Genomic DNA, 24,120 nt, shown 5'->3' with positions numbered 1-24,120 from the left:
AACATAGTTTGATGTATTTTGATGGAGTAGATTCTTATTGAAGAGCAAGCATATATTCTATATTGTGGAACATACAGATAACAGACAATGATTTCCTTTGATGGCTACTTGTTTTTCAAAGCAACTCCTCTGACAGCGATGTATTGCAGTGATTTTATTTCTATTATGCCAACTGCTGTATTGCAAATGTAATAATACTGGTTGATGGATGTTTTTATGTTAAGAGTACAAGTTGCTTATTGCACCATTGTTGCAAATCTTCATTTTAATTGTCAGGCTTAAGTGCTTCTACCAGAAGGAAAATAGATTACCCATAGTCTGCTATTTTTTCATACATAATTTTATGAGTAAACTGATTTTGTTTGCACAATTATCAGTGAATATTAGTGAAATATCAATGAAAATGTCTCTACCTCTTTTTCCTAGCAATTTACACCTGTTATTTAAAGTACAGGTGAATTTTATTGGATTCTTTACTGAAGCAATATGTAGTACCTTACATAATAAATATTTATCAGTCTCATAGGTACAAATCTTTAATTTTTAAAAGTAATGAGCTTTAATGATTTGTCTCTGTTCCTTTTTTTTGGTTTAGGAAAATAAGAGTAAATGGGTTCTTTATTTAACTTTTCTTGCATGTTGTATCTTTGATGAATGGTAATTTCAGTTTAACAGAATATCTGATTAGAAACAAATATCTGAATTTGTGAAATGTCAGTACAATGCGCATAGAAAAAAGCAATACATAGGAAAATACAGACTCATTAATGTAAATTTCCTGGAATAAGGAATATGTGATAAATTAAATTTTTCAAAAGCACTTAGGAGCTTTAATCATTAGATGTCTTAAAATAGCATTCTTCAATTTCAGCAAATTTAAGCAAAAAAAAAAAAAGACAGTAGCATACTGTGTTGTCTTTAGATTCTGGAAGCTTAGGCGTTTTGAAAGCAAGTGAAGGCCGAGATATCTACATTTTAGAAAGTTAGGATACACTTCTTTTACTGCTTACCTGAAAAGTCAGAGAGAGAATTTCTGGTTGCTACATTTTCTTAAATCTCAAGGAAAGCAACAAGAATAGTAATGATTACGGTTTTATGTTAGTTGTTGATATTAGTAATGATGAGGCTTGATACGCTTGTAAGAGCTACAAAGCATTGAAACAAGCTACCTAGAGATTTGAAATCTTTATTCTTATGAATATTCAGGACAGGTTACATAAAAAGGCTCTTAGAAGAAGCAGGCTGCTTCGAGACTTCTTCAGGGAATGGTTTGCACCAGTTCCCCTTCTGATGTTCCAACCAGCCCAGGATTTCTATGATTTTTTTATTTTTATTTTTGGTCACTGTTTACCCAAGGCCCCATCCAATGTGCTTCACTCTGCATGGGAATAATCTAGCTGAAATCCATATGTATAGGCAGAAATGTTTACATCACTGAGACTGTAGTTTGACCCATCTAATTTCTTCTCCATCATGGTATACTTAGGAGACAACAGAAAGCTAGAGTCGGATGCTGTATTTTGTCAGACTAATTATTGCCAGTAGCTAAGAAATTTCTCATTTTTCAGTGATTGGAAGGAGTTGAAAGCAAACTATAGGGCAAAATATCTGACAATTTAATTAAATTCGTTAGCTCTGGTCACGTAGGCTGAACAGTACGCTATCCTTCATAGTGACTTTAATTTTTGATTTCCAGACAGACTTGTATGAACTATGTAAAGTCTGTTTTGGCTTTTGGCTATATCAAAATGTAGAAACTTCTGTCATTTTAGCTAGTTAGGAAATTACTGAGTTTGTCTGCTCCATTCTAGCTGAGGCAGAGAAACTTTTCTAATGGAAGGCTAGTTCATAGCCTGAAAACTAAAGACGTTTTTAATTTTCCTGAGATTACCTGACCACTTTCATTATGTTATCTGTCTCCTAACTATCACTCTTGGTTTGTTTAGACTAGTATAAGACAGAACTGGACCAAACTGCAATGATTACTGCCATCTTGGAACTAATAATTTGATTTATCAAGACTAGCTCATTTTACAGCAAAATCTATTATTCCCATGCCAATAGATTGTTGTGAAGATGTATGGTAGACTACAACCTGATTTTCAGAGATCCTCACATTTCTAGCGTCCATCATCCTCAACTACATTAGCAGGAGATAACAACAATATGTTTCTTCTAGTTTTCTTTTTAAATTGATATTTTCATATTCAGACTGACTAGTATGTAGAATGAAGGCAAGCCTTTGGGGGATTTTTTTTTTTTTTTTTTGAGTACCATCAGTGTTTTGAGGACTTTTCTATGATGAGTAGATGAAAAATTACCTATGTATTATTTTTATTAAGAATATTTGGAGAACTATTTTTTTCTTCAATTGCTAGATCAATGTTTGTCAAGTAAAAAAAGGAGAGAGAATTTATTTCCACAACAATGGAAAAGTGTGCATATATAATATATATAATTAATTTTATATATGTATAGTATATGCTGTGTATGCTGTAATTCCTATACTGACTGTGGACCACCTATTTGGCTGGTACACTTCAGAAGTTTGCAAGTTCAGTTTCTAAATTTTTGGGCTCATCAGCTACTTGCCTTAACTTATTAGGCTGCTGGCTTTGTCAGCAGTGCTTTATCTATCTTTACTCAGTAACATCTTACCTAGACAAGAGCATTTGCATGCACAGTGCAACATTATGTAGGTGCATACCTGTACACCCAAGAAAATGTCCGAATCCTTAATGTACAATTAATGGAACATCTTACTTGCCTTATTACATAGCAAATAGTGGCCAAAAGTGGCACGAGTCATGATTGCAGATTCTGTCCCTGAGAAAAGAATTGAAGTATTAGGTTGGAAAATGAATGCATGTTTCACTGTTTGAGGATAGTGCAACTGGAGGTTTTAGAACTAGAAAATGTCTGTCTGTCTGTCTGTCTGTTTGTTTGTTTTATTAAACCTGTGAAATTCAAAAGTTGCTGACAGGTTTTTCTTCAAATCTGAAAGAAATCAAATGATCAAACTTCCATAGGCCAGAGGAGCATTTTGACTGTTAATTAAGCTGATTTTATTTTGAGATCTAAATTTCTGTGGCTATTTACTAAGTAAAAAGCTTAATATTTCAAAAAGTTATGAGTGTGTAAAAACTAAAACAGAGCTACCAAAAACAATTTTTCTGCAACTGGAACAATAGATCCTGTTAAATACTTTCTACACTAAGTAGCTGAAATTTTAGGTTTCTTGGTAAAGCTGTTTTTGGTATTCCCTGAATTGCTGCCCTATGTAATTAGTTGATATATTTGGGAATTGTGGTACTGATAGAGTGACCACCTACAATTAACGGCAATTAAGGAAAATTGCTTGAAAAGAACAGATACCAGTTGAAAAATATGGAACACACACGTAATATTTGATAATGTTACAGGGATGTACGTTTTCATCATACTGTAGGATCTCCTGTGTGTTGCGGGAAAATAAACTGTAACTGATCCAAAGCTTGCTGGATCTGGGCCACGATCTGGGCCTAATGAATGTGCCTTAAAACAGGCTAGGTGGTCACCCTATTGTTCAGGTTGTATTTTTGCATTCAGAACAACCATGAAGGTGAGTAAGTAAAGGAAATTCAGAATTACCATTATTTCTGCAAAATACTGCTTTGTTCAGCAGAGAGCTGTCTTTTACTAGAAAAGAATCAGAAGGTTGCTGAATAAATCCCTCATATCAATGCATCCCTTATTTCCCATATTCATTTAGTCTGATACATTGTGCATTCAAATCAGTGGAAGTTGTGTGGTTTAAATCCTGTGCGCTGCATTGAAAAATTCGCCTCTACATGTCTGTTCATTTATTAGCTTCAGTTATTCATCTGGTACTGAACAGTCTAGACATTCTGAAATTACCCTGTATCTCATTATTTAGTCTATTGTTTTATTTCAAAATACACTGAAAATTAAGGTTTGCTTTGAAAGCTCCAATGAGATTAATTTGAACAAAATAACAAGATGCTTATTAAAAAGGATGGATTGGATTTCAGACTTATAACTGTAATTTATAGTTCCTCCTCCTCCTGCTCTTCCTCCTCTAGAGAGCATCTTTTTCCCCAGAGAGTAATACTGGTGCTATGTAGAGTATTTTGTTTACAGTAGTATAAACATTTTCAGCCTGTGACTTCATTGCTGAAATAACCCACCTCTTTCATATCAACTCTTACCTAGGAGCCGCACTGCAGACTCATTGATGTAGGTTTTTTTCTGCATGGCAGCCCAGGCCAAGCTGTGGTTTCATTGCATGATGCAACTTCACCTTTTTGGTTGTCTATGGGATTAATTATAATCTATCCTGTATTGCCTGTGCATGCCAATGTGCTTACCATAATGATGTATACACTGAATGCAGTCTAAGCATTAAGTGCATGAACTGGAATTAAAAAACATAAAATTAGAAAGTGTGAGCAAATGTAAATTATGGTTATCAATATCTTTAATTAAGCTCTGATAGAATTAATAGTATTTAATATGCATCAGGCCTATATATTTAAATTTTTCAGCATACTACCGTAGTTTATTGACTAGCTAGACAATTGCAGTGTGGTCAAGATGTGGGAAAATAGTGTACTACTTCCTGTTGTGACAAGGCTGAATGATGCCGGTAGTGTTCAGACAGATAAACCCTTCCCTATTTTCAACTTTAGCAGCAGGTGACAGTGACAAGAGGTAAGATTATACATAACTATTCATTAAAGGTCAGAACTGGAAAGAATTTTGAAGTGCAACAGTTTTTATTAATTCTTAACCTGCAAAATAATTTAAAATATATTTATTTAAAAAGCACCACAAAAATGAAATTTTGTATGAAAAATTGTAACATTGCTCTAAATTTCTTTTGCAAAAGACATTTTGACCATCCTAAGCAATACTTTGTTATTCAAATGTTGTTAAATGTACTGGAATAAGTCTTTCATCAGCACATTAGAAGATGTGATTTAATAGTAACCTTGTTGTTTCCTGATAAAATGATGAAATAGCACCTTGGAAAGTGACTTGAAACATTTTGTCTGAACACAATTTAGTGCTGTTGATTGGTTAGAATGTCAAGTGTATGTGTTCAGAGGTTACATTCTGCATTTTTTTTCAGAATTGATTCACAGATTGCTAAATAATATTCATCTTGGTGAATAAACATTATTTATGCTGTACACCTAACTTTGAGAGCTAGTAATATAAAATGTTATGATGTTTGAAAAATGAAGATTGTGAACAAATATACATAAATAGAAAGCCAAAATGTGCTTTTAATGTGTACTTTTAAAAAAAAGTATCTGAAAGCATGTAGATATATTCAAAACAACAAAAAAAGGGAATGTTTTCAAATCCACAGCTGTTGTCATGCCGCTCTCGTGCTGATAACTTGCACCACTGAGAATGTTTGCTTTATAGGATTGCCAATGATTTATCTTTTTATTTTATTCCTAGGTTCCACATAAATGCAGTTAGTTTTTTTTTTTATAATGAAAGACAATTCTTCTGGGACTGTAAAACTGATCAGACATTTATCTATAGGATAGCATGAAGTTCTTTCTCCTGAAGGGGATGCAAAATGGACCATTAATTACACCAGGACTTCTGGCTTTCCAGTAGCTCAGTGTGTAAGCCTAACTACACATCAGTTTTTCCTGTGCACAACAGCTGGGATAAAAAGGTGCTGGAAGGTACAGTGAATGTTTACAAGCCATCTTGAGATGGTGTTAGGAAAAAAAAAAAAAAAAGAAAGGGCTACTATATATTCATTTTGTTACATCATTATAAGTCCTCTTCTTGTATTGATGTAAAGTGTTTTTATACCAAGCTTATGACAACTAATTTGAGTAACTGCTACAGGTGTTGCCAACAACTTATTCCATTTGGTAATGGAGATAAAGCTACTGCTAAAAAGAGTGGTGTAGTGTCATTAATCTGCCTAAAAAAGGCTTTGGCTTCCACTTTTTAAAAGTTGCTGTGATTGAGGTTGTCACTCAGCCTTCAGGCTATTTTTTTTGTCTGAAAAGTTGAACTAGGAGAGAATTAAGTTACTTTTAAAATTTCTTTGTTTACACTGTTTTTATTCTTTTGCAAGGTAAATTTGGCTTTTCAGTAAGCCTTTCAGAGGATCAGCATTTTGCTGTAAGAATAAGGTAATTTGCTCTTAACACTGTACTGGTAGATAATCAGGTCTCACAGCTAGAGTAGCTGTGACATGAGAACTTTGAAGTAAGAAAATTTACTAAACTAAGTTAAATGCATGTGGAAAGTAAGCCGCAGCAGATGAGTCTATGGATACAGAATCTATGTATGTGTGCTTTATTTTAAAAAAGTGATGTGCAATAAAGACTCTCCAAGAATTCAGGAGAAGAAGAAGAAGTGGAAATGATAGAAAGTACTGTCATAATTGTTTATATATGCTGGGAGTGGATTATCCTGGTGTTTGTTCAAGGGAGAAGAATGTAAACTTGGACACACTGTGATGCTTGGTATATATTATGAGATCTCAGATGGTGACTTGATAGTTGGAAGGATTTTTCCTTCGGATTGCCTGTCCGTTATTCCTAGTAAAGTGGAACAAGAATACAAATTCAGACTTCTCGGTGATGATTTACAGGGATATTAGGTGTGTAATAGTTTGGGTTGGGTGTAGCTGAGTTGCAAGATCTTGCTTTGCAGAGCAATCTGGTGAGATTTATGGCGCGCTATGTGTGTTTAGGGAGGATGTTACTAGGATACTTGAAGGACCCTTATGTTGATGGGATACTTAGGGCTAAAAGGTCCTCATGAGGAATGAGAAAGAGAAAATAGTGATTTTATTAAAAATTGTTTGGGACTAGTATGTTTTCTAGCTTCATACAGATTTTTTTGAAGGAATGCAGATTGTTCGTATTTACAGTTATGCCTTCGTTTGAAATATGAAACGGTACATTCTGCCTGTGTACTAGAACACGTATTACAGGCCTAAGTAACTGTGCATTAAGATTGCTTTAAAACTACTGTCTATACAATATGGAAAGCTCTGTATGGATAACAATGGATTTGGGTACATGCACCACAAACCATGACCAAAATAGGTGATCTGGTAATGTAACATCAAGTTTCTGCCACTTTACAGTGTTTTTGACTTTCATTGCTCTTTTACGTTGTTTTCTGACATTAAAGTCAAGTATTATGCCTTAGGTTCAAGTTTATTACTGCTCAGTAAAAACTAGATAGTAGTCAGATGTTTCCATTAAGGTATCTCAGGGGGGAATTCCAGAAAAGACAGTCAGGTAAAACAACTATAAATATTTTAACACTCCATTTCATCCAGTAAACTTGTCATTTTCAGATAGGGTAGCTGAATTTAGGTTGTAAATTTCACAGGGCAAGATTTGGCTTTTTACTTACGGTATGTAAGTAAACAAAAAATATAGAAAGAAACCTCAAAATCATCTGGAGGAGTTTGTTATTGTTATACATATCAAGAAGGAAATCAGATGGTATACAAAAGTGAGAAGATTAGTGATCTCAGTTTGTGTTAAGCCAAAAAATGATGGAGGTTATTCTCATTTTTGAAGATTGTACCTGTTTTTTCAAAGGAGGCAGTGAGATGAGGAAGACTTTGTAACAGTTAGACAACAACGTCAACAGAAGCAGAAGGATGATGAAAGGCACTGAGATGGAGGGCTAGCTGGAGCTGAATCTGGTGGTCATGGTGGGCTGTTGGAAACCTCAAGCCTGAGGCAAGTTGATAGTAAAAATGGAAAGTATCTTTGCAAAACTTAAAAAAAAAAAAACAAAACAAAACAAAAAAAAAACACAGCAGCAGTAAAACAGAATCATAGAAAATAGAGCAAGAAAGAATCTCAGGAAGTTACATAGTCCTCTTTCTGCAGGAGAGTAAGAGCAGCTGTATATAAATTATTCAGACAGATGCTTATCTAAGAGTTCAGTGGGTTTAGGCTCTTTCCCACAGAAATAGGAAATTTTAGAAGTTTCACATATGTAAATAATTGTATTGACATATGCAAATTTATTTCTTAGTCACTTTCCAGAAATCTTTCATAAATAATCCAGGGCCTGTCAGTGGTCAATATATCTGAGGTGGAAGAGTACCACATTTTTTAAAAATCTGATACTCACTCTTTTCCATAAAGAATCTATTCCAGTGTTTAACTATATGTTTTAATTTAATATGTTTTATGCCTCTGATATACTTCTAAGTTAACCCATTTCCATTTGTTAGATCCAGTGTGAGCACGGAAAATGGATTATTATTCTTTTTTACAGCATCATTTTACATGTTTACATTTTCGTATCTCCACTTATTTTCTGTTCTCTGGACTAAAACCCGACAACTTAGTACTCCTTAATATACTTCAATAAAGAATATTTAAGAACAATTACGTTAAATGACAACAGACCAGAAATAATGAAAGGAGTCTTACTATAGTGTAGAAATATGCAAGATTGCAATCTTCAGTAAATAGTGTATGAAATTTAACAGAATCATTCTATAATTCAATCAGCATACTAGATGTAACTGAAGGGGATTATTAAATGTTCAGAAAGGATAGTAATATAATGGTAATTGAAATAGTATACTGAAAGTATTCTCTTTAATATGTCAATAGTCTTGCACACAAAACTTTAATTAAAAATGTGATTCTGGGAATTGTTGTAACACCATTCTCTCAGAACTGGCTTGTCAGCAGACAGACTGCTTTATTAATGTAATGTAATACTATTTGCAATTGCCATTGTTCTCAGCTTATGGTAAACAATTAGCAAATCTAATGCAGAGTAAAATAGTATACTCTTTCTGCTTATCTATGTAGCTCTCAGCAAAGCTCTTCAAATGCTATCTTAGTCAGGATTAAAATCTCAGTGGCGTATGTTGCAGGAAGAGTACACGGTCTCCCTCTTGTAGAATACTGAAAGCACCTAGAAAAGTTAGAGATTGACACTGGGCCCTTTATTATGCGTGATTTAACACTGAGTTACTGACCGTTTTAGCTGCTGTGTAGAAATCTTTTCTTTAGCTTTTTTTTCTGTGTGAAAGTCAGTAATTAGAGAAGATGTATGCCACAGCCAGTGGTGAATGTGCAGGCACCCTGATGAAATTAAGAAATATGCTGTTTTTAGAGTGAGCAATTTTAAGGTGCGCATTTTCTGAAGTTCCCAGTTATCAGTAATAGAATATGAAAGTAAGAAGAAAGTTATATGTTATCATACATATATACAATTTTAGTGTATGGGCTGAGGAAGATAAGGATTTGATTTTGCTGGAGTTATGTGATAGGTTTTGGCTTAGATACTACTTGGGCAGCCTATGCAGAAATATAATGTACTTAAAATTCATGGAAATTAGAAAGATGAAGACTGACTACGTTATACTGGGAAGTAGGTTTTCAATCAGGAAAGAAAGATGAGGTTGCAGCTATCATACACAAGTATTGAATTATTTGCTTTATTCCTTATTTACATCTTTTTCACAGCACCAATAGCCCTATGCAGTAGGAAACATAACATTTATATCACTAGTGAGTTTAACCAAGTTGTGTTAGTTCATTTTAGGTTAAGTAAAACATTAGCAATATTACTTAATTCTTTCCCTAGTAATGTTATCAATCGCAGATAACTGCAGAAGTCAGTAGCGTTATGTCACGGAAAAGCTTGTGCTTTTGAGATGAGAGCCAGGATAATATTAATTTGCTTTGAAGTCATACCAACCTAATTTGGCTCTTCATATGTGAGTGAGATGGAAATTAAAATTTAGGAGCCTGTCTTTCTTTCCCACTGGAACTCCTTCCCTATCTCAGTTTCTAAACTGAATTAATTTTCCATTAAAGAATGCCAGGTCACTGCATCTTATTCTACTTTGTGATGTGTATCTGTTTTCTGATACCCAAATTACAGTTCATAACAATTTGTCTCATTATGGAGTTTGATCAGGAGAAATCTATGGCTTGGTTCCAGGTTCAAAGCTCAACAAACTTTTTATCCAGGCGCTTAGTCAAAGGTTTCTGCTAGTTGAAAGAAGTTTAATTTTCTTTACAACTTGACAGCAAGCACGCACTATTAAATTTATATTAATTAATTAAACTTTTTTGAAATGTTGGATAAGAATCTTCTTTGAATCTATGCTTAGTTTATATTTTAAAATAAATATATCTTTAAATTTAAAACAAGTTAACATTCAAAGAAAAAAAATACTCTTATGCTCTTTTCTTTATCACATGAGCCAGAAAAGTGAAAGACTCATAAAGAAAAACAGTATGGCTCTGGCCCTGATTCTCAGAAAAAAGCTTCAGTAAATGATGCTGTTTTAGTAGTTAAGTACTGGTTGATCTTTTTGTTGTTGTTGCTTATTTCTTCTGACAGAGGATTTTTTGCAGGGAGATGAGGAAACCTGTTAATTTTACCCCAAATTAATCTAAAATCATAAGCTTGTCAAGGTTCCCCAGTGCACTAGAAACATAATATAGAAGTACTTAATCGTGGAAAGCATCTGCAGAACAGATGAGTCATGATGCATTTTTTAAATTAGGTTAGAAATAGAATGATAATATTCTAATGCCAGCTGATGATCTACAGACTCTAAAGGATAACAGAAGATGTTGTGATAGAAATTAGGAAAGGGAAATAAGGACAGACAGTTGCATTGTTCCTGGTTTTTGTAAAAATCAGCTCCCTTCAGGTGCTTGCAATTTATAAGATGTAGGTTAAACAGTAAGCTCAGAAATCTTGGAAAATGGCTGTTTTTTACATTATTTGGCAGTCCATCTTTTATTTAGATCAGACTGATATTTTGCTCATTTATTTTAAAATTTAACAAAGAAGATAGCATTGATGTAATTCTAACACTTGGCTTAGTGTTTATAAGCCTAAGGTCAGCAATAAATCTTCAAAAGGAATGTAAGTGGTGGGGGGGACAGAGAGAGAGAAAGGGAGAGAGATGCATGTGGAAGCGAAGGAAGGGAGATGACTCCATGTGTGGAGGAAAAGGCAGGAATGGAATAGAAACAAAGTGAATAGATTAATCCAAAAGAAATTAATTGCATACTGAAGTTGTGGAATTTTTATAACTAGAAAGACAAGTATGATTAAGCAAAGTTGAGTCTGTGTAGAGAATCAAAAAAGATATTTGGCAAGTCCAAGCTGGTATGCAGGAATATTTGGCTGAAGCTTTCTGAAGGAACAGGATGAGAGAGTGGTAGGCAGTATGGAGTCTAGGTACGAGGAAGTTACAATAAACGACGTAAGAGGGAGAGACAACCAAGCATGGTCAGTGTCTTAACTGTGAGGACAAAAAAGCTGCAGAATTTGACACTGAAACGTGTTGGGAGCAGAGACAGATTGGTTGTGTGTGTGTGTGTGTGTGTGTAGGAGAAAGAGTTAACTAAAGAGTTAGAGATAGGATGGTGAGTAGACAAAAAGGATTTTAATATATTATTATCAATAGCAAGAGAAGATAATGTAGGAAAGGTCACAGCATCATCCTTGGCTGTTAAGTGTCTGCAAAATTCAGTGAGAAAAGCATTGTTCCTCCTTTACTCACTAGTCCCAGGTACACAGTATTTATTAAAAAATGTTTGTAACTATGGATGCAATGGTCCCATGAAGTTTTACAGCTCCCAGGTGTTAGGGCTGTGACGTCAGATTACACTGCATGTCTACTATGAGCAAAGTGGGTCCTCCCCTTGCCCTCACTAAAGCCCTAGTCTGATCCAGCTGGCTGCTCTTTCCTTTGGGAAAAACCTAACTCTTCCTGCATATCCCCTGCCATGCTAGCTGTAAATGCTAGCAGTGAAACTTCCCTGGTGACTGGACCACATTGTGTCAACTGAGAGAGAATTAAAGACATTTGCCATCAAAAAATCAACGAGCCTATTGTTGCTATGATCCAAAGAAAGGCCTTCTAAACCGAGCCATTTAACAAACCATCTTGCATACTGTAAGAAGACACCTTTTGCTTTCTTACCATGGACCTAACTTGGTCAATAGATGAAAGGCTTTTTAAGTAAGAGAGAGGAACTGTTATACTCTTTATCAATCTGTGGAGTGTTTGATGCTTCGAATTCTTACCACGTCTCACAGACTTTTAATTTTGGTATTTACTTTAGCAGGATGACACTTGCTAGGCATCCATGTTTAAATTATTCTATATGTTAATGGTTCTATTTCAACAAAGAACATTTTTTAACTGCTTAGTTTCCTCTGAGTAGTACAACTCAACTAGAATAAAAGTAACAGTGTTCTGCACTGAATGAACATCGCTTTTACTAAATGATTAATCTGACACCTCCCTTGGTTTTATTTTAGTACTGTGTCACTGAAACAGTTAACAAGTCTAACCACAGCCCCTTAGTTTTTCATTCTCTGTACCCTTAAAATACATACTGAAGAGGCATAAATGTACACTGTCGTATCAAGTTTTGTGTCAGACTTATGTTTTACTGTAAACTTTGTAAAATTCGGTTCACTTTATAAAGAAATTTAAGGGAATTCAGCATTACAGAGAAGCTTCCACTAAAACAAAGTAGTTCAAAGAAAAAAAAAGCCCACTGTAAAGAATATTATTAACAAAAAAATTTACATGCATGAACTAATACATACTAATGCATTAACCTTTAAAAATAAAATTTGAAAATGATAGGTGAATGGAATGTCTTTGAGTAGATACTAAAAACTTAAATATTGAGTGCTTTATCTCAATTATTTATTCATTGTCATTATATTTTAGCAGCCTTTACTAGCATTTCCTTATATCATTATTCATTTAATCTTAAAATTCAATCATATTAATGAGCATTCCTTGTTATAGAAAATTCACATCCTATTGTCCCTTCGTATGCTGTACTACTGTGCTTTGGTATCTTTCTAAAAATTGTCATGAGGAAAGAAAATTAAAAACTCCAATTTTTCTTAGTAGCAGATCATTCTATTTTTCTAAAATATGCTAAGATCTTAACTACTTTTTTTTTAGTTCCAAATTACTCAATATTAAATTTTATTTAGTTAACATTAATCACTAAAATATAGCTTATCTGATTTGAAGAGTGGGTTAGCCATTCCTCCACCATTGTGCAGAAGAAAACTTCCCTTCCAAGAGTTAAGACATTAGAAATAGAGAGTGGTGTCCTAATTTAAAATTTCATGAAGTTATAAAGTTCCAAAAATGTATGATCTGTACTGCAATAGTAACATCAGTACTTTTCCAAAGTTACTGTCGTAAGTCAACTTTTTTCTATGGTGAAAATATTTTAATGGTGATTTCTGTATCTTTATCATAGCACTTCTTGCCTTCAAAATGCTTGGTAAAATGTAACTGGATGACTGAAGATTAACCTATTGAATTTCATGATGTAATTGTTTGGATTTATACACAGACTAAAAACTGGCATCCATCCTCGTCTTTGCAGATCTTGTCATTAAAAAAAGAAAGAAAAAAAAAAGCATTAGGAGCAGACTGACATGAAGTGTGAAAAATCACAAGAGTTCACTTCCTTACGTAGAAAGTTTAGAGAACTGGAAATTACATATTGGACATTAACGTCAAGTACTGAATTGGGAATGCACAACCTTTTCCATTGTTGTGGGGAACTTTACATCTAAAATCATCCAGAAGTATGTCACCCTCATTGCAAAGCTTGTCAGTGGCCTAAAGGCTGAATGAACATAGAATTTCCTCCCCTTCTGTGTGGTCTTAGTAGATAATCGTAGTGACTGCACTGTGGCATAGGTTCATCTGTCATGCCAAGACTTTGATCCGCAGATAAAAATGGGCTTTATAGTTTCTATAAAGAAGTGTAATAAAGCTGCTCTTATGATATTTTCTACTTGGTTGTGATTGGAGAATCCTAGAAATATTCTATGAAAGCTTCTTCTGTCAGAAGTTTCATATTAATGTACTTGCAGAAACAAACAGATCATTTCAGAAAACTTTAAAATGCATACTACTTTTTGCCCTCTCCCACTTGTTCTTTGACTGTTCAAAGAATAACCCCAGTAAGACCTCAAGTATTTCAAATAATAAAAAAGTAAGAATAATAAATAAATACATCAAATAAACGTGTTTCAGAAGTAGTTAATTAAATGGTGGGTGTATTCTTCATTCTTTTGTTCAGCTGTGGTAAAGTGTTATGTGAAATGTCAGTTTGAGTGTCAATTGCAAAAAACATTTTGGGATGCTAGGAGCTCCTTGTCAAATTTTCCCTCCATCTGCATAAAGCTAAATCTAGAGTAATGTAGTCATCTTGCTCATTGAACTACTCTGTGCCCATGATGCCTTTATAATTGGGTTTTATAAGTACTAATATCTCCACAAAAATGATGTAATAATAAACAGAACAAATAAATAGAATATGAAAATGAAACCAAGAGCAAGGTTTTGAAGAACGTGAGAGGAAGGAAGAGAATTAACAGAGGATAGTGCATGCCTGACAAATCAAATAAGGTTCAGTCTATTTCAGATTAGGCAAACTGAGTCTACCATTCTTTCTCTGTATGCAGTTTTTCATATTGAATTTTAATTTTTGGTAGCATAGAGCATGAAATTACAGCAAATGATAACTTAATATAGACATTGACCTTCTGAATGAAACTGCCAATCTCTCAAATCTTGCTGGGCTAGATCAAGCACTGCTTGTGGCATTTGGTTTATTACGTGAAAAGAAGGCAGTACAATGGGGAATTATAGTCCTTGATAGATTATCAGCTGGGTATTCTTGTGTTAAGTCAAATAAAATTGGTGTTATGAGTGTTTGTTTTGAAAAGGCAAGCCATGGCTGCAACTGATTTTTTGCAATCGGCTTTTGTGTAGCAAAACAAAAAAGGTCTTTTTGTGAGCACATAAATACTGCAGTTAGTGTTACATCATTAGTGTAAATTTTATTGAGTTACATTACATCTTTCTTGTCATTATGGACATGATGTAATTCCATTGATTTTTTTAGTGTAGTTTCTCCTGGATTTTAGTAGTATAACTGCATGAAAACTTAGTTGAATCACACTTACACGGTACAGCAATAAAAGCAGTTCTAACTGCTAATAAAAGCAGTCTGTTGTCCCTTCTGAAGGTGAATCCTTCCCTTGCCTAAGTGGGGGTGAATTTCCATAGGGTAAGCAGATTTTACTGTAAAGTAGAAAATATATTATTAGCCCTGGAGATCCCAGAACACTACTGTCTTGGGCTGTAAAAACTATACTATGGTTAGCAAATTTAATGTAAAGGGGAGTTTCAAGTTGGCTTCCTTTCTGCAGCAGGGTGAATTGTGCAGTGATAAAAACTGGCGGTCCTATTATTCTCTTGGCCCAAATGTGAGCTACACATGAAAACAAAACCAAACTAAGGAATATCATCAAAATTTAATTCAGAAAAATTAAAAGGTTGTGTAATCCATCCTGTGAGCATAAAAAATCATTTCTTTAGCTTTAGTGACATGGTCTGTCTTCCTAACACAATCTTAATTTAAAATAAAAAGGAAAGGACATTGTGTTTGTCTTCCAAATGGATAACTTGGGAATTGAAAAAGTGTGATGATCTCTAAAATGAAGGATGCTCGAGAGATGTAAATAGTGTTAAAGGTAGCACAGGTATTATGCTAGCAACAGTCCCCAAATGGGATTATGGTCCAGTGTGCTAAGTACTTTGCAAACAAGATGATGATGTATTATGCTTTAGCTAATTTGTCAGCTCTTGTAGGTTTCTGTAAAGGACAATGGTGCAGAAGTACAGCTGTTAGCTGCAACCTTAGCTGACCTCATTTAACACTCATGAAAAGCACCAAATCACTGTGGAAAGGAAGATAATGAACCTGTCTCTATCCTAGTTAAAAATCTGTGTCATTCCATTACCTTCAGTGGATTCCTGATGCTTTTGCAGAAACATGACCTGGAATAGGGGTCTCAGCCTCTGTGTTGGTGCAGTATTGTTCATTCTGCTTCTGTTGTACTTCCTTTAATTTCTGTTGCTAGGGTGCATAGTGACTCAGTGTGTAGCCTGCCTTATTTTAACAGACTCCTTTGCTCTCAGTAATGCCATGCAGACAATGAGCTTGTTGGATTCTCAGATTACATTCACTTTTTTGTAGCTAAACCTGTATTTGTGAAGTATGAGATGCTATCATCAGTCCTATGTGTTAACATTTGGCTTCTCTCCCCTTCTGCCTGCTTTTGTAAATCAATTTTATTTGAAGTATAAGAGATATGTTTCATATATTTCATGTCTTTGCAAATAGCTTTTATTTTTAAAATATTTTAATATAATTTCCTATAGCACTGAAGCTTCTTAAAATACAAAGCTATTGTACATCAGGGAGAATTTTGCTGTATACATTCATGCATCTAAAGCCAAGAGAGGGCATGCTGTACCTAATTTGTTTGACCTGTAATGTATACAAGGAATGGAAAAATTGACTGCATGTGTAATGACCTGGTAGTTCAGGTAATTTCCTTTATGCCTTAAATTAGGTAACTGACATTCGTAACGCATAGAATCTTGCTTGTCGAGCAGTTTAGCATCATATTTGCAGAGCTACAGCTATACTAACTGGTATTATGTTCACATTCAGTGATTTATTTGACTTGGGAAGCCAAAGAATTTCTTATATCCTAAAAGAATCTTTTCCATGGTTCCAAATGATCAAATGATGAGCCTTCTAGTTATTCTTCCTCTTTATTACAGTTACGATGAATACTTGATCATTTGCAATATATGTATGGGTGTATATTTATGTATATATAGTGGGACATTATGTATATATAGTATATACACCTGCATATATTGGGACCTGCCCTTCACTTTGGTCTGTGACTTCAACATTGCTCTGTGGCTTCACCAACCTATTTTAGAAACCTCACAAATAAATCACTAACCGTATTCATGGAAGTTATCTCCTTACTTAGATGAAAGTATATTCATAAAGTACCAGTTTGTATAGAGTATGCTTTGAACCTGTCCCACTGTTAAGTAAAGCATAATATAATAAGCTAGAATTTGCACTGGCTGCCTGACACACACAAAGGTATTTAATTAACCTGCATGCAGAAATTAACCCTTAGAGTACTGCTTCAAATTCCTCAATTTATTTTATTGTTTAATTTTACCAGTGGGCTATGCTGCTTTTCTACTCAGCTCATAGTACTGTACATAAAGTGCGTAACTAGCCATACAAAAAGCGAGAAAAAGAGGGGGGAAAAAAAACCTTCTTGTAAACAAGGGATTCTACAAGATTAAGTACCCCAGGTTGCTAATGGGTAATGTATTCCTAAGCAACTATGTTTTCTTAAGGTTTTGCATTATGACATTTGTTTAAAATGTGTAAAGTTTCACTGTAGCTGTGTGCCTGTTAGGTTAGTTTCCAAAGTATCATAGGTATGTATCGAATAGAAAGAAGCCAGTTCTTTAAGGGTTAATGTGGGGTTAAGGAATCCTAAGGTATTCTCCTGCTTGTCTTTTCTTAAAGGTATCTGCATGTTAATTTTCAGATATTACCTGAACAGGTGAACATTGAGACTGTATGAATGACTAACTGAACGAATGAAATATTTCATTTGAAATGCCTGCTTGTATTTTGAAAGGGACTGGAAAACAGAAATATAATTCCTGAGTCAATATCTTAAATGTGTAAAAACCTGTCCAGAATAGAAATTCATATACTTACAGTTTACTCTGATTTCTTTTTCTTTCAAATAGTCCAATAGAATCCTGCCAGAATTTCTACAAAGATTTCACATTACAGATTGACATGGCTTTCAATGTGTTCTTCCTACTCTACTTCGGCTTGCGTGTAAGTAGTGTGTCTTTGATTGAGTGGGTAAGGGGGGAAATGTAGTTATTGGATAAGGAGACTCTTTGAAGACAGTCTGACTTTACAACTGCTGAATAAAATTAAGCCAATATCTGAAATGCATGAGCAAAGCTTTTGATTGGGAACACTTAAGTAATAATGATAAAGGTATAAGATTACTACAGAGATTGATAGGTTATAAAGTTAAGTTGTCCATTTCAATATGTTTCAGCTTGGTAGAAAGTAAAAGCTATTATAATCCAGTGCTGGTCAGTTAAGTGGAATCAAATTTCAGTATCGTCAATGGAGTGATGTCTACCTCAGCAAGACTACTGAATGCTTAAACTACTCTTGTAGTAGTTGAAGGTTGAGGTAACAGCTGATAGAGCTGCTATATTTTTATGCATATCCACTTTCCCAGACTGCAAATGAGTACTTTGCAGAAGCTGTAAATACCCAATCAATAATTTTATGTTAAAAAGTATATCCTTAGAATATACTTACCACTTTAACTTCTCACTTTCTGAAAATCCAATAACACTGTTTAAGTGTCCAAAAGTCATGATGTCTGAAATTGGATAGGTATTTTTAAAGGTTTGGGCCAGTAATGCCTACAAGCTTACAATGCCAAGCTGTTACTTTTAATAATATCAGGATATATTGAGGTATGCTTTGAAAATTAACTTTGCTTGTGGCTAACTGGAAAATCAGGAACAAAGAAAGGTTTCAAATGTAGCAGAACTATAAGTAAAACCTCTTGTGACTGGAAAGCCTGCTGCCTGGGCCTTGAAATCTCACACAAGTACTGTCTGGTGATCTTTGTCCATTTTGCTCCTGAATCATGGGAGCTTCTATGTCACAGTGACAGTTTGGTTCCTCCTCTCTCACTTCTGGCCAGCCTAACAAACTTTATCTGGTAATCCAATTAGGAATTTTGTTGCAAATAAAAGACCTAGTTTATTTCATTACCCCATCCAGTAGATGCATTGGCTAGCTATCCTCTAGCTAAATAGTTTAATTCCCTCAATATTTGCACTACTATGTATGCATCCTGTGCTATATGTTGAAAACATATAGTGGAATTGTCTCTAAGTATTAAGGTTTTTTTTAGTTTTTATAGATGACCACCAGACCTCCAATATAGCTTGACTTTTCGACACAGCAGGTTCAGCTCATGATACTTGTGAACTTCCAAGAACCCTAAACCCAGAAGTGTCCAAATGCTTTGTGTTTGTGATAAGGTTGCATGTTCTTGCCCAGAGAATTAAAATTAGGTATTTGCCACTCTTATGTTCTTACCACAGTAATTTGGGCTATTGTACATTATCAAGAAGCAGAGCACTTGATTAGTGAATAGGAGAGGGTGTTCTGAGAGACAATGCTGATACTCTTGTATCTATGCTGTATGCTTTCTTGGAGGGGAGAGAGAGTACTGTAGTGTCGCTCCATGCTAGTCCTGTGGACTGAATGCACATTAGCAGTTGGAGTATGTTAGATGACTTTTTTCAGTTCTACTTTCAACCAAAACAAATCTTCATGCTCTCCAATACTGCTTTGTGATGCAAACACAAGTAAGCAAGGACGATAAGATTTACTTCAAGAGTGCACTCCTGATGCAAATTAAAATACTATTATAAGTGCAACTTCAATTCTCCAAGCAGTCCTACTGACTTAACAGGACTAAACTTAGGGCTTTAAACTAGGAATGAAGGGGAAGGGAGAGAGTTATCAGCAGCTATGTGAGGGAGTAATGGAAAGGGTTGATAGGCAAAGGCCCTGGGGTGATGTGAACAGTGGAGCACATGATCAACAAAAAAAGGCTTAAGTGGGGGCACCTCAAGCATTTGCATGTAAGCAAGGAAGTGCCTGTAGGACAGCATTATGAGGAAACTTCTCGCACTCTTTCTGGGAAATCAGCATGCTTGGGCACCTTTCTGAAGTGCCTGTACACTAATGCATGCAGCATGGGGAATATACAGGAGTAATTAGAGATCTGTGTACAGTTGCAGGGCTATGATCACGTTGGGATCCTGGAGACAGGGTGGGATAGCTCACATTACTGGAATGCTGCCAGGGATGGATACAGGCTTTTTAGGAAGGACAGGCTGGGAAGGCAAGGAGGAGGAGTTGCCCTTTATGTGAGAGAGCAGCTGGAATGTATGGAGCTCTGCCTAGGGGTGGATGATGGGCTGACTGAGAGCTTATGGGTAAGGATTAAGGGGCAGACTAACATGGGTGACACTGTTGTGGGTGTTCACTACAGGCCACCTGATCAGGAAGAAGTAGTAGATGAGGCTTTCTACAAACAGCTAGAAATAGCCTCACATTTGCAGGCCCTGATCCTCATGGGGGACTTTAGCACCCTGATATCTGCTGGAGGAACAATACAGCAGGGCCCAAGCAGGTCCAGAGGGTTGCTGGAGAGCATCGATGACAACTTTCTGATACAGGTGATAGAGGAGCCACAAGGAGAGGTGCTCTGCTGGACCTCATGCTTATGAACAAGGAAGGGCTGGCCGGGGATGTGTGACGTGCCACTAAAGGGGTGTCTGGGATTCTTTTGGATTCTGGGGTTAGTTGCACTGAACTCGAGAGAGCATCATATGTGAAGTGTGAGAGATAAGAGGTTATAACAAAGCTAAAAGTATAGCAAAGCTAGAAATGTAACAGAACTGAAAACATATATACATATCAGAGCTCCACAATTAAATCATGGGTGCACAGTACAATGACCACTCTCGCCCCTTATGGGCCACCCCTCCAGTATAGTTTTCCCCGGATTCTCAAGCAATGGTGGTGTGGTACAGTGACTGCTCTTGCCCTTTATGGGCCACCCTTCTGGTCTAATTTTCCCTGGATTCTCCTCACCACACTGTTGACATCAGGGGCATCCCTGCTGACGGGTGGGTCCTTGAGTCCGCAGGCCAGCTGACCGTGGGTCCGAGTCCACACAAGGGTATGTGGCTTACTCTCTTTTATACCCAGTCAGAACAATGCCAGCCCACAGTTATACAAAAGCTGTATGGCTCTGTTCAATAACAGCCTGCACATCAGCAGCAACCTCCTGCTCAGCCCACAGCACTGCTCAGTTGGCAACAGCACCCATGAACAGGTTGTTCTGTGGGGAATGGTTTCACAGCCCTGAGATGTCTATGGTGTGGGTCTGCAGCATCACTTCTGCTTTGTCTAGAGTTGTCAATCATGGGGTCATTAGAGGGTGTGCCCCCAGGCTACAGCAACCCCAGTGTTTTGGCCCCAGCAATGGTGCACCTAGGGTTTGTTAACTCTTGGGGAGCACCCCAGAGCAAACCCTTCTTCTATGGGTTGCACCATCTGGAGTCCCATGCTTGCCTGTGTGGTGCCTGTCAGGATGTGAAGGTTAGGGGCAGCCTTGGTTGCAGTGACCATGAGAAGGTGGAGTTCAGGATCCTGAGAGAGGGAGCAGGGCAAAAAGCAGGATCACAACCCTGATCTTCAGGAGAGCAAACTTTGGTGTCTTAAGGGATCTACTTGGAAGAATCCTATGGGATAGGGCCCTAAAGGGAAGAGGGGTCCAAGAAAACTGGCTGATATTCAAGGATCGCCTCCTTCAGGCTCAGGAACGGTCCATCCCAATGAGCAGGAAGTTGAGCAAAGGTGGCAGGAGGCCTGCATGGATGAACAAGGATCTCCTGGCAAAACTCAAGCATAAAAGGGAAGTATACAGAAGGTGGAAGCATGGACAGGTAATCTGGGAGGAATATAGGGGCATTGTCCAAGCATGCAGGGATGGTGCTAGGAAAGCCAAAGCTTTCTGGAGTTTAATCTGGCAAGAGATGTCAATGACAAGAAGAAGAGCTTCTAGAAGTAAATCAATAGCAAAATGAGGACCAGGGGAATGTGGGCCAACTGCTGGAAAGGGCCCTGCTGACAGAGGACATGGAAAAGGCCAAGGTACTGAATACCTTCTTTGCCTCAGTCCTTACTAGTAAGACTGGCCTTCAGAAATCCCAGGGCTCTGAGAGTAGGGGGAAAGTCAGGAGAAAGGAAGACTTTCCCTTGGTGGAGGAGGATCATGTTAGGGAATACTTAAGCAAACTGGACATACACAAGTCCGTGGGCCTTGATGGGATGCACCCATGAATGCTGAGAAAACTGGCTGATGTCATTGCAAAGCCACTCTCAATCATCTTTGAATCATCTCAATTATTTTGGAAATGTCATGGCAATCAGGAGAGGTGTCTGAAGACTGGAAAAAAGCAAATGTCACTCCAGCCTTCATAAAAGTGAGGAGGACAACCCAAGGGATTATAGGCCAATCAGCCTCAACTCAATGACTGGGAAGGTGATGGAGCAACTAATCCTGGATACCATTTCCAGTCACATGAAGATGATGATTGGGAGTAGTCAGCATGGATTCACAAAGGGAAACTCATGCTTAACCAACCTGATAGCCTTCTGTGATGAAATGACTGGCTTGGAAGATGAGGGGAGAGCAGTGGCTGTTGTCTACCTTGACTTAGTAAGGCTTTTGACGCTGTCTCCCGTAGCATCTTCATAGGCAAGCTGATGAAGTACGGGCTAGATGAGTAGACAGTGAGGTGGACAGTGAGGTTTACCCTCAGCAAGTTTACTGATAATACAAACCTGGGAGGAGTGGCTGAAGCACCAGAGGGTTGTGCTGCTGTTCAAAGGGGCCTTGACAGGCTGGAGAAATGAGCAGACAGGACCTCATGAAGTTCAATGAAGGGAAGTGCAGAGTCCTGCACCTGGGGAGGAATAACCCCGTGCACCACTACCTGTTGGAGTCTAACCTGCTGGAAAGTGGCATTGCAGAGAAAGACCTGGGAGTTCTGGTGGACAGTAGGTTGGACATGAGCCAGCAATGTGCCCTTCTGGCAAAGGCAGCCAATGGCATCCTGGGCTGCATTAGGAAGACTGTTGCGAGCAGGTCAAGGGATGTGATCCTTCCCCTCTGCTCAGCACTGATAAGGTCACATCTGGAGTATTGTGTCCAGATCTGGGCTCCCCAGTAAAAGAGAGGCATGGAGCTACTGGAGCAAGTCCAGCGGAGGGCTACTAAGATGATTGAGGGACTGGAGCATGTGTCATGTGAGGAAAGGCTGAGAGCTGGGATTGTTTAGCCTAGAGAAGAGAAGGCTCAGGGGATCTTATTAATGTGTATAAATATCTGAAGGGAGGGTGTAAAGAAGACTGACGTAGACTCTTCTCGGTGGTGCCCAGTGACAGAACAAGAGGCAGTGGGCACAAACTGAAACACAGGAAGTTCCATCTGAATAAAAGAAAAAACTTTTTTACTGCGAGTGTGACAGAGCACTGGAACAGATTGCCTAGAGAGGTTGTGGAGTCTGCCTTGGAGATAAAACCTGACAGGACATTGTCCTGGGCAATCTGTTCCAGCTGACCCTGCTTGAACAGGGTGGTTGGACCAGATGATCTCCAGAGGTCCCTTCCAAACTCAACCATTCTGTGATTGTGTGTGAGGAGCTCCTGAAGAAAAAGTGGTATGTTACTTGTGTGGGTGCAAGAATTGGGTCAATAGTGAATTTGCTAGTTAGTTACATAAAAAGCATCTCATACCTTTAGCTATTTCAGTTTATTCTGATAGATAGCTCCTGTGAGGACTCACTGTCACGTGAAGGGAGGGAAGRAAGGCTCTTCCTTATCTTTGTAATTTACGTTTGCCTGCCAGAGCCCCTTGTTTGAGGACTTTCCCTGAGTCAGTTTTGCAAAGTAAAAAGAATAAGAATTTATTGCAGCCACAGATACAACAGGTTTGGAATTGCCGTTGATAAATGCACTTGCTGCTACAAATTTTCTTTCTATGAGCTCAAACTAACAATTAAGAGCTTTCAATAGTAATATATATCCCCGGGTAACGTCCAACGTTTGTCGGAGGTGCAAGTCTTACCAAAGAGGCGTCCCTGTTTGGGAGAGGAAAGAAGGAGGCTCGCTCGTCAGCAATCTCCAGTGAACAGTTCAGGGGTTCAGTTTTCTTTCCTTCCAGAAACTTTAGCGAGCTCTCCTCTCTTTTATAGCTGCTGAAGGTGGGATGTGGAAATGTGGCAGTCATACTTCATTGGCTAGATTGCCATTTGCGTGGTTGTTGTGGAGTATGCCCCCCTTATTTACATATCATTATGCAGCAAAGGGCATGTTTTTTAATATGGTAATCAGGGATATTGAGGCTAGGGGTACTATTGGTCAACACTTAGACCGTGAGCAGCAATTATTTTTTGGTATGCAACCCTTTGGGTCAGGGGTGGACCGCGATACCGCCATATCACTCCCTCCTCCGCCTTGCAGCTGTAACAAGCTGTCTGGCCTT

The 24,120-nt window shown here is 37.2% G+C and overlaps 1 protein-coding gene across 18 annotated transcripts in view; it reads left to right on the top strand.

Annotated features, from left to right (window-relative positions):
- The window catches only part of KCNMA1 (potassium calcium-activated channel subfamily M alpha 1), a 545,549-nt gene that overhangs the window by 306,100 nt on the left and 215,329 nt on the right, over positions 1-24,120 (top strand). For all 18 annotated transcript variants that reach the window (XM_026056020.1, XM_026056024.1, XM_026056027.1 and 15 more), the window contains exon 4: positions 17,699-17,792. In XM_026056020.1, coding sequence (XP_025911805.1) covers positions 17,699-17,792 — 94 coding nt within the window. The remainder of the gene's footprint in view (positions 1-17,698; positions 17,793-24,120) is intronic.

The sequence above is a fragment of the Apteryx rowi genome, unplaced genomic scaffold (assembly GCF_003343035.1).
Source record: "Apteryx rowi isolate R43461 unplaced genomic scaffold, aptRow1 scaffold_129, whole genome shotgun sequence".
Classification (NCBI taxonomy): Eukaryota; Metazoa; Chordata; class Aves; order Apterygiformes; family Apterygidae; genus Apteryx; species Apteryx rowi.
This window is presented reverse-complemented; position numbering and strand designations above follow the sequence as displayed.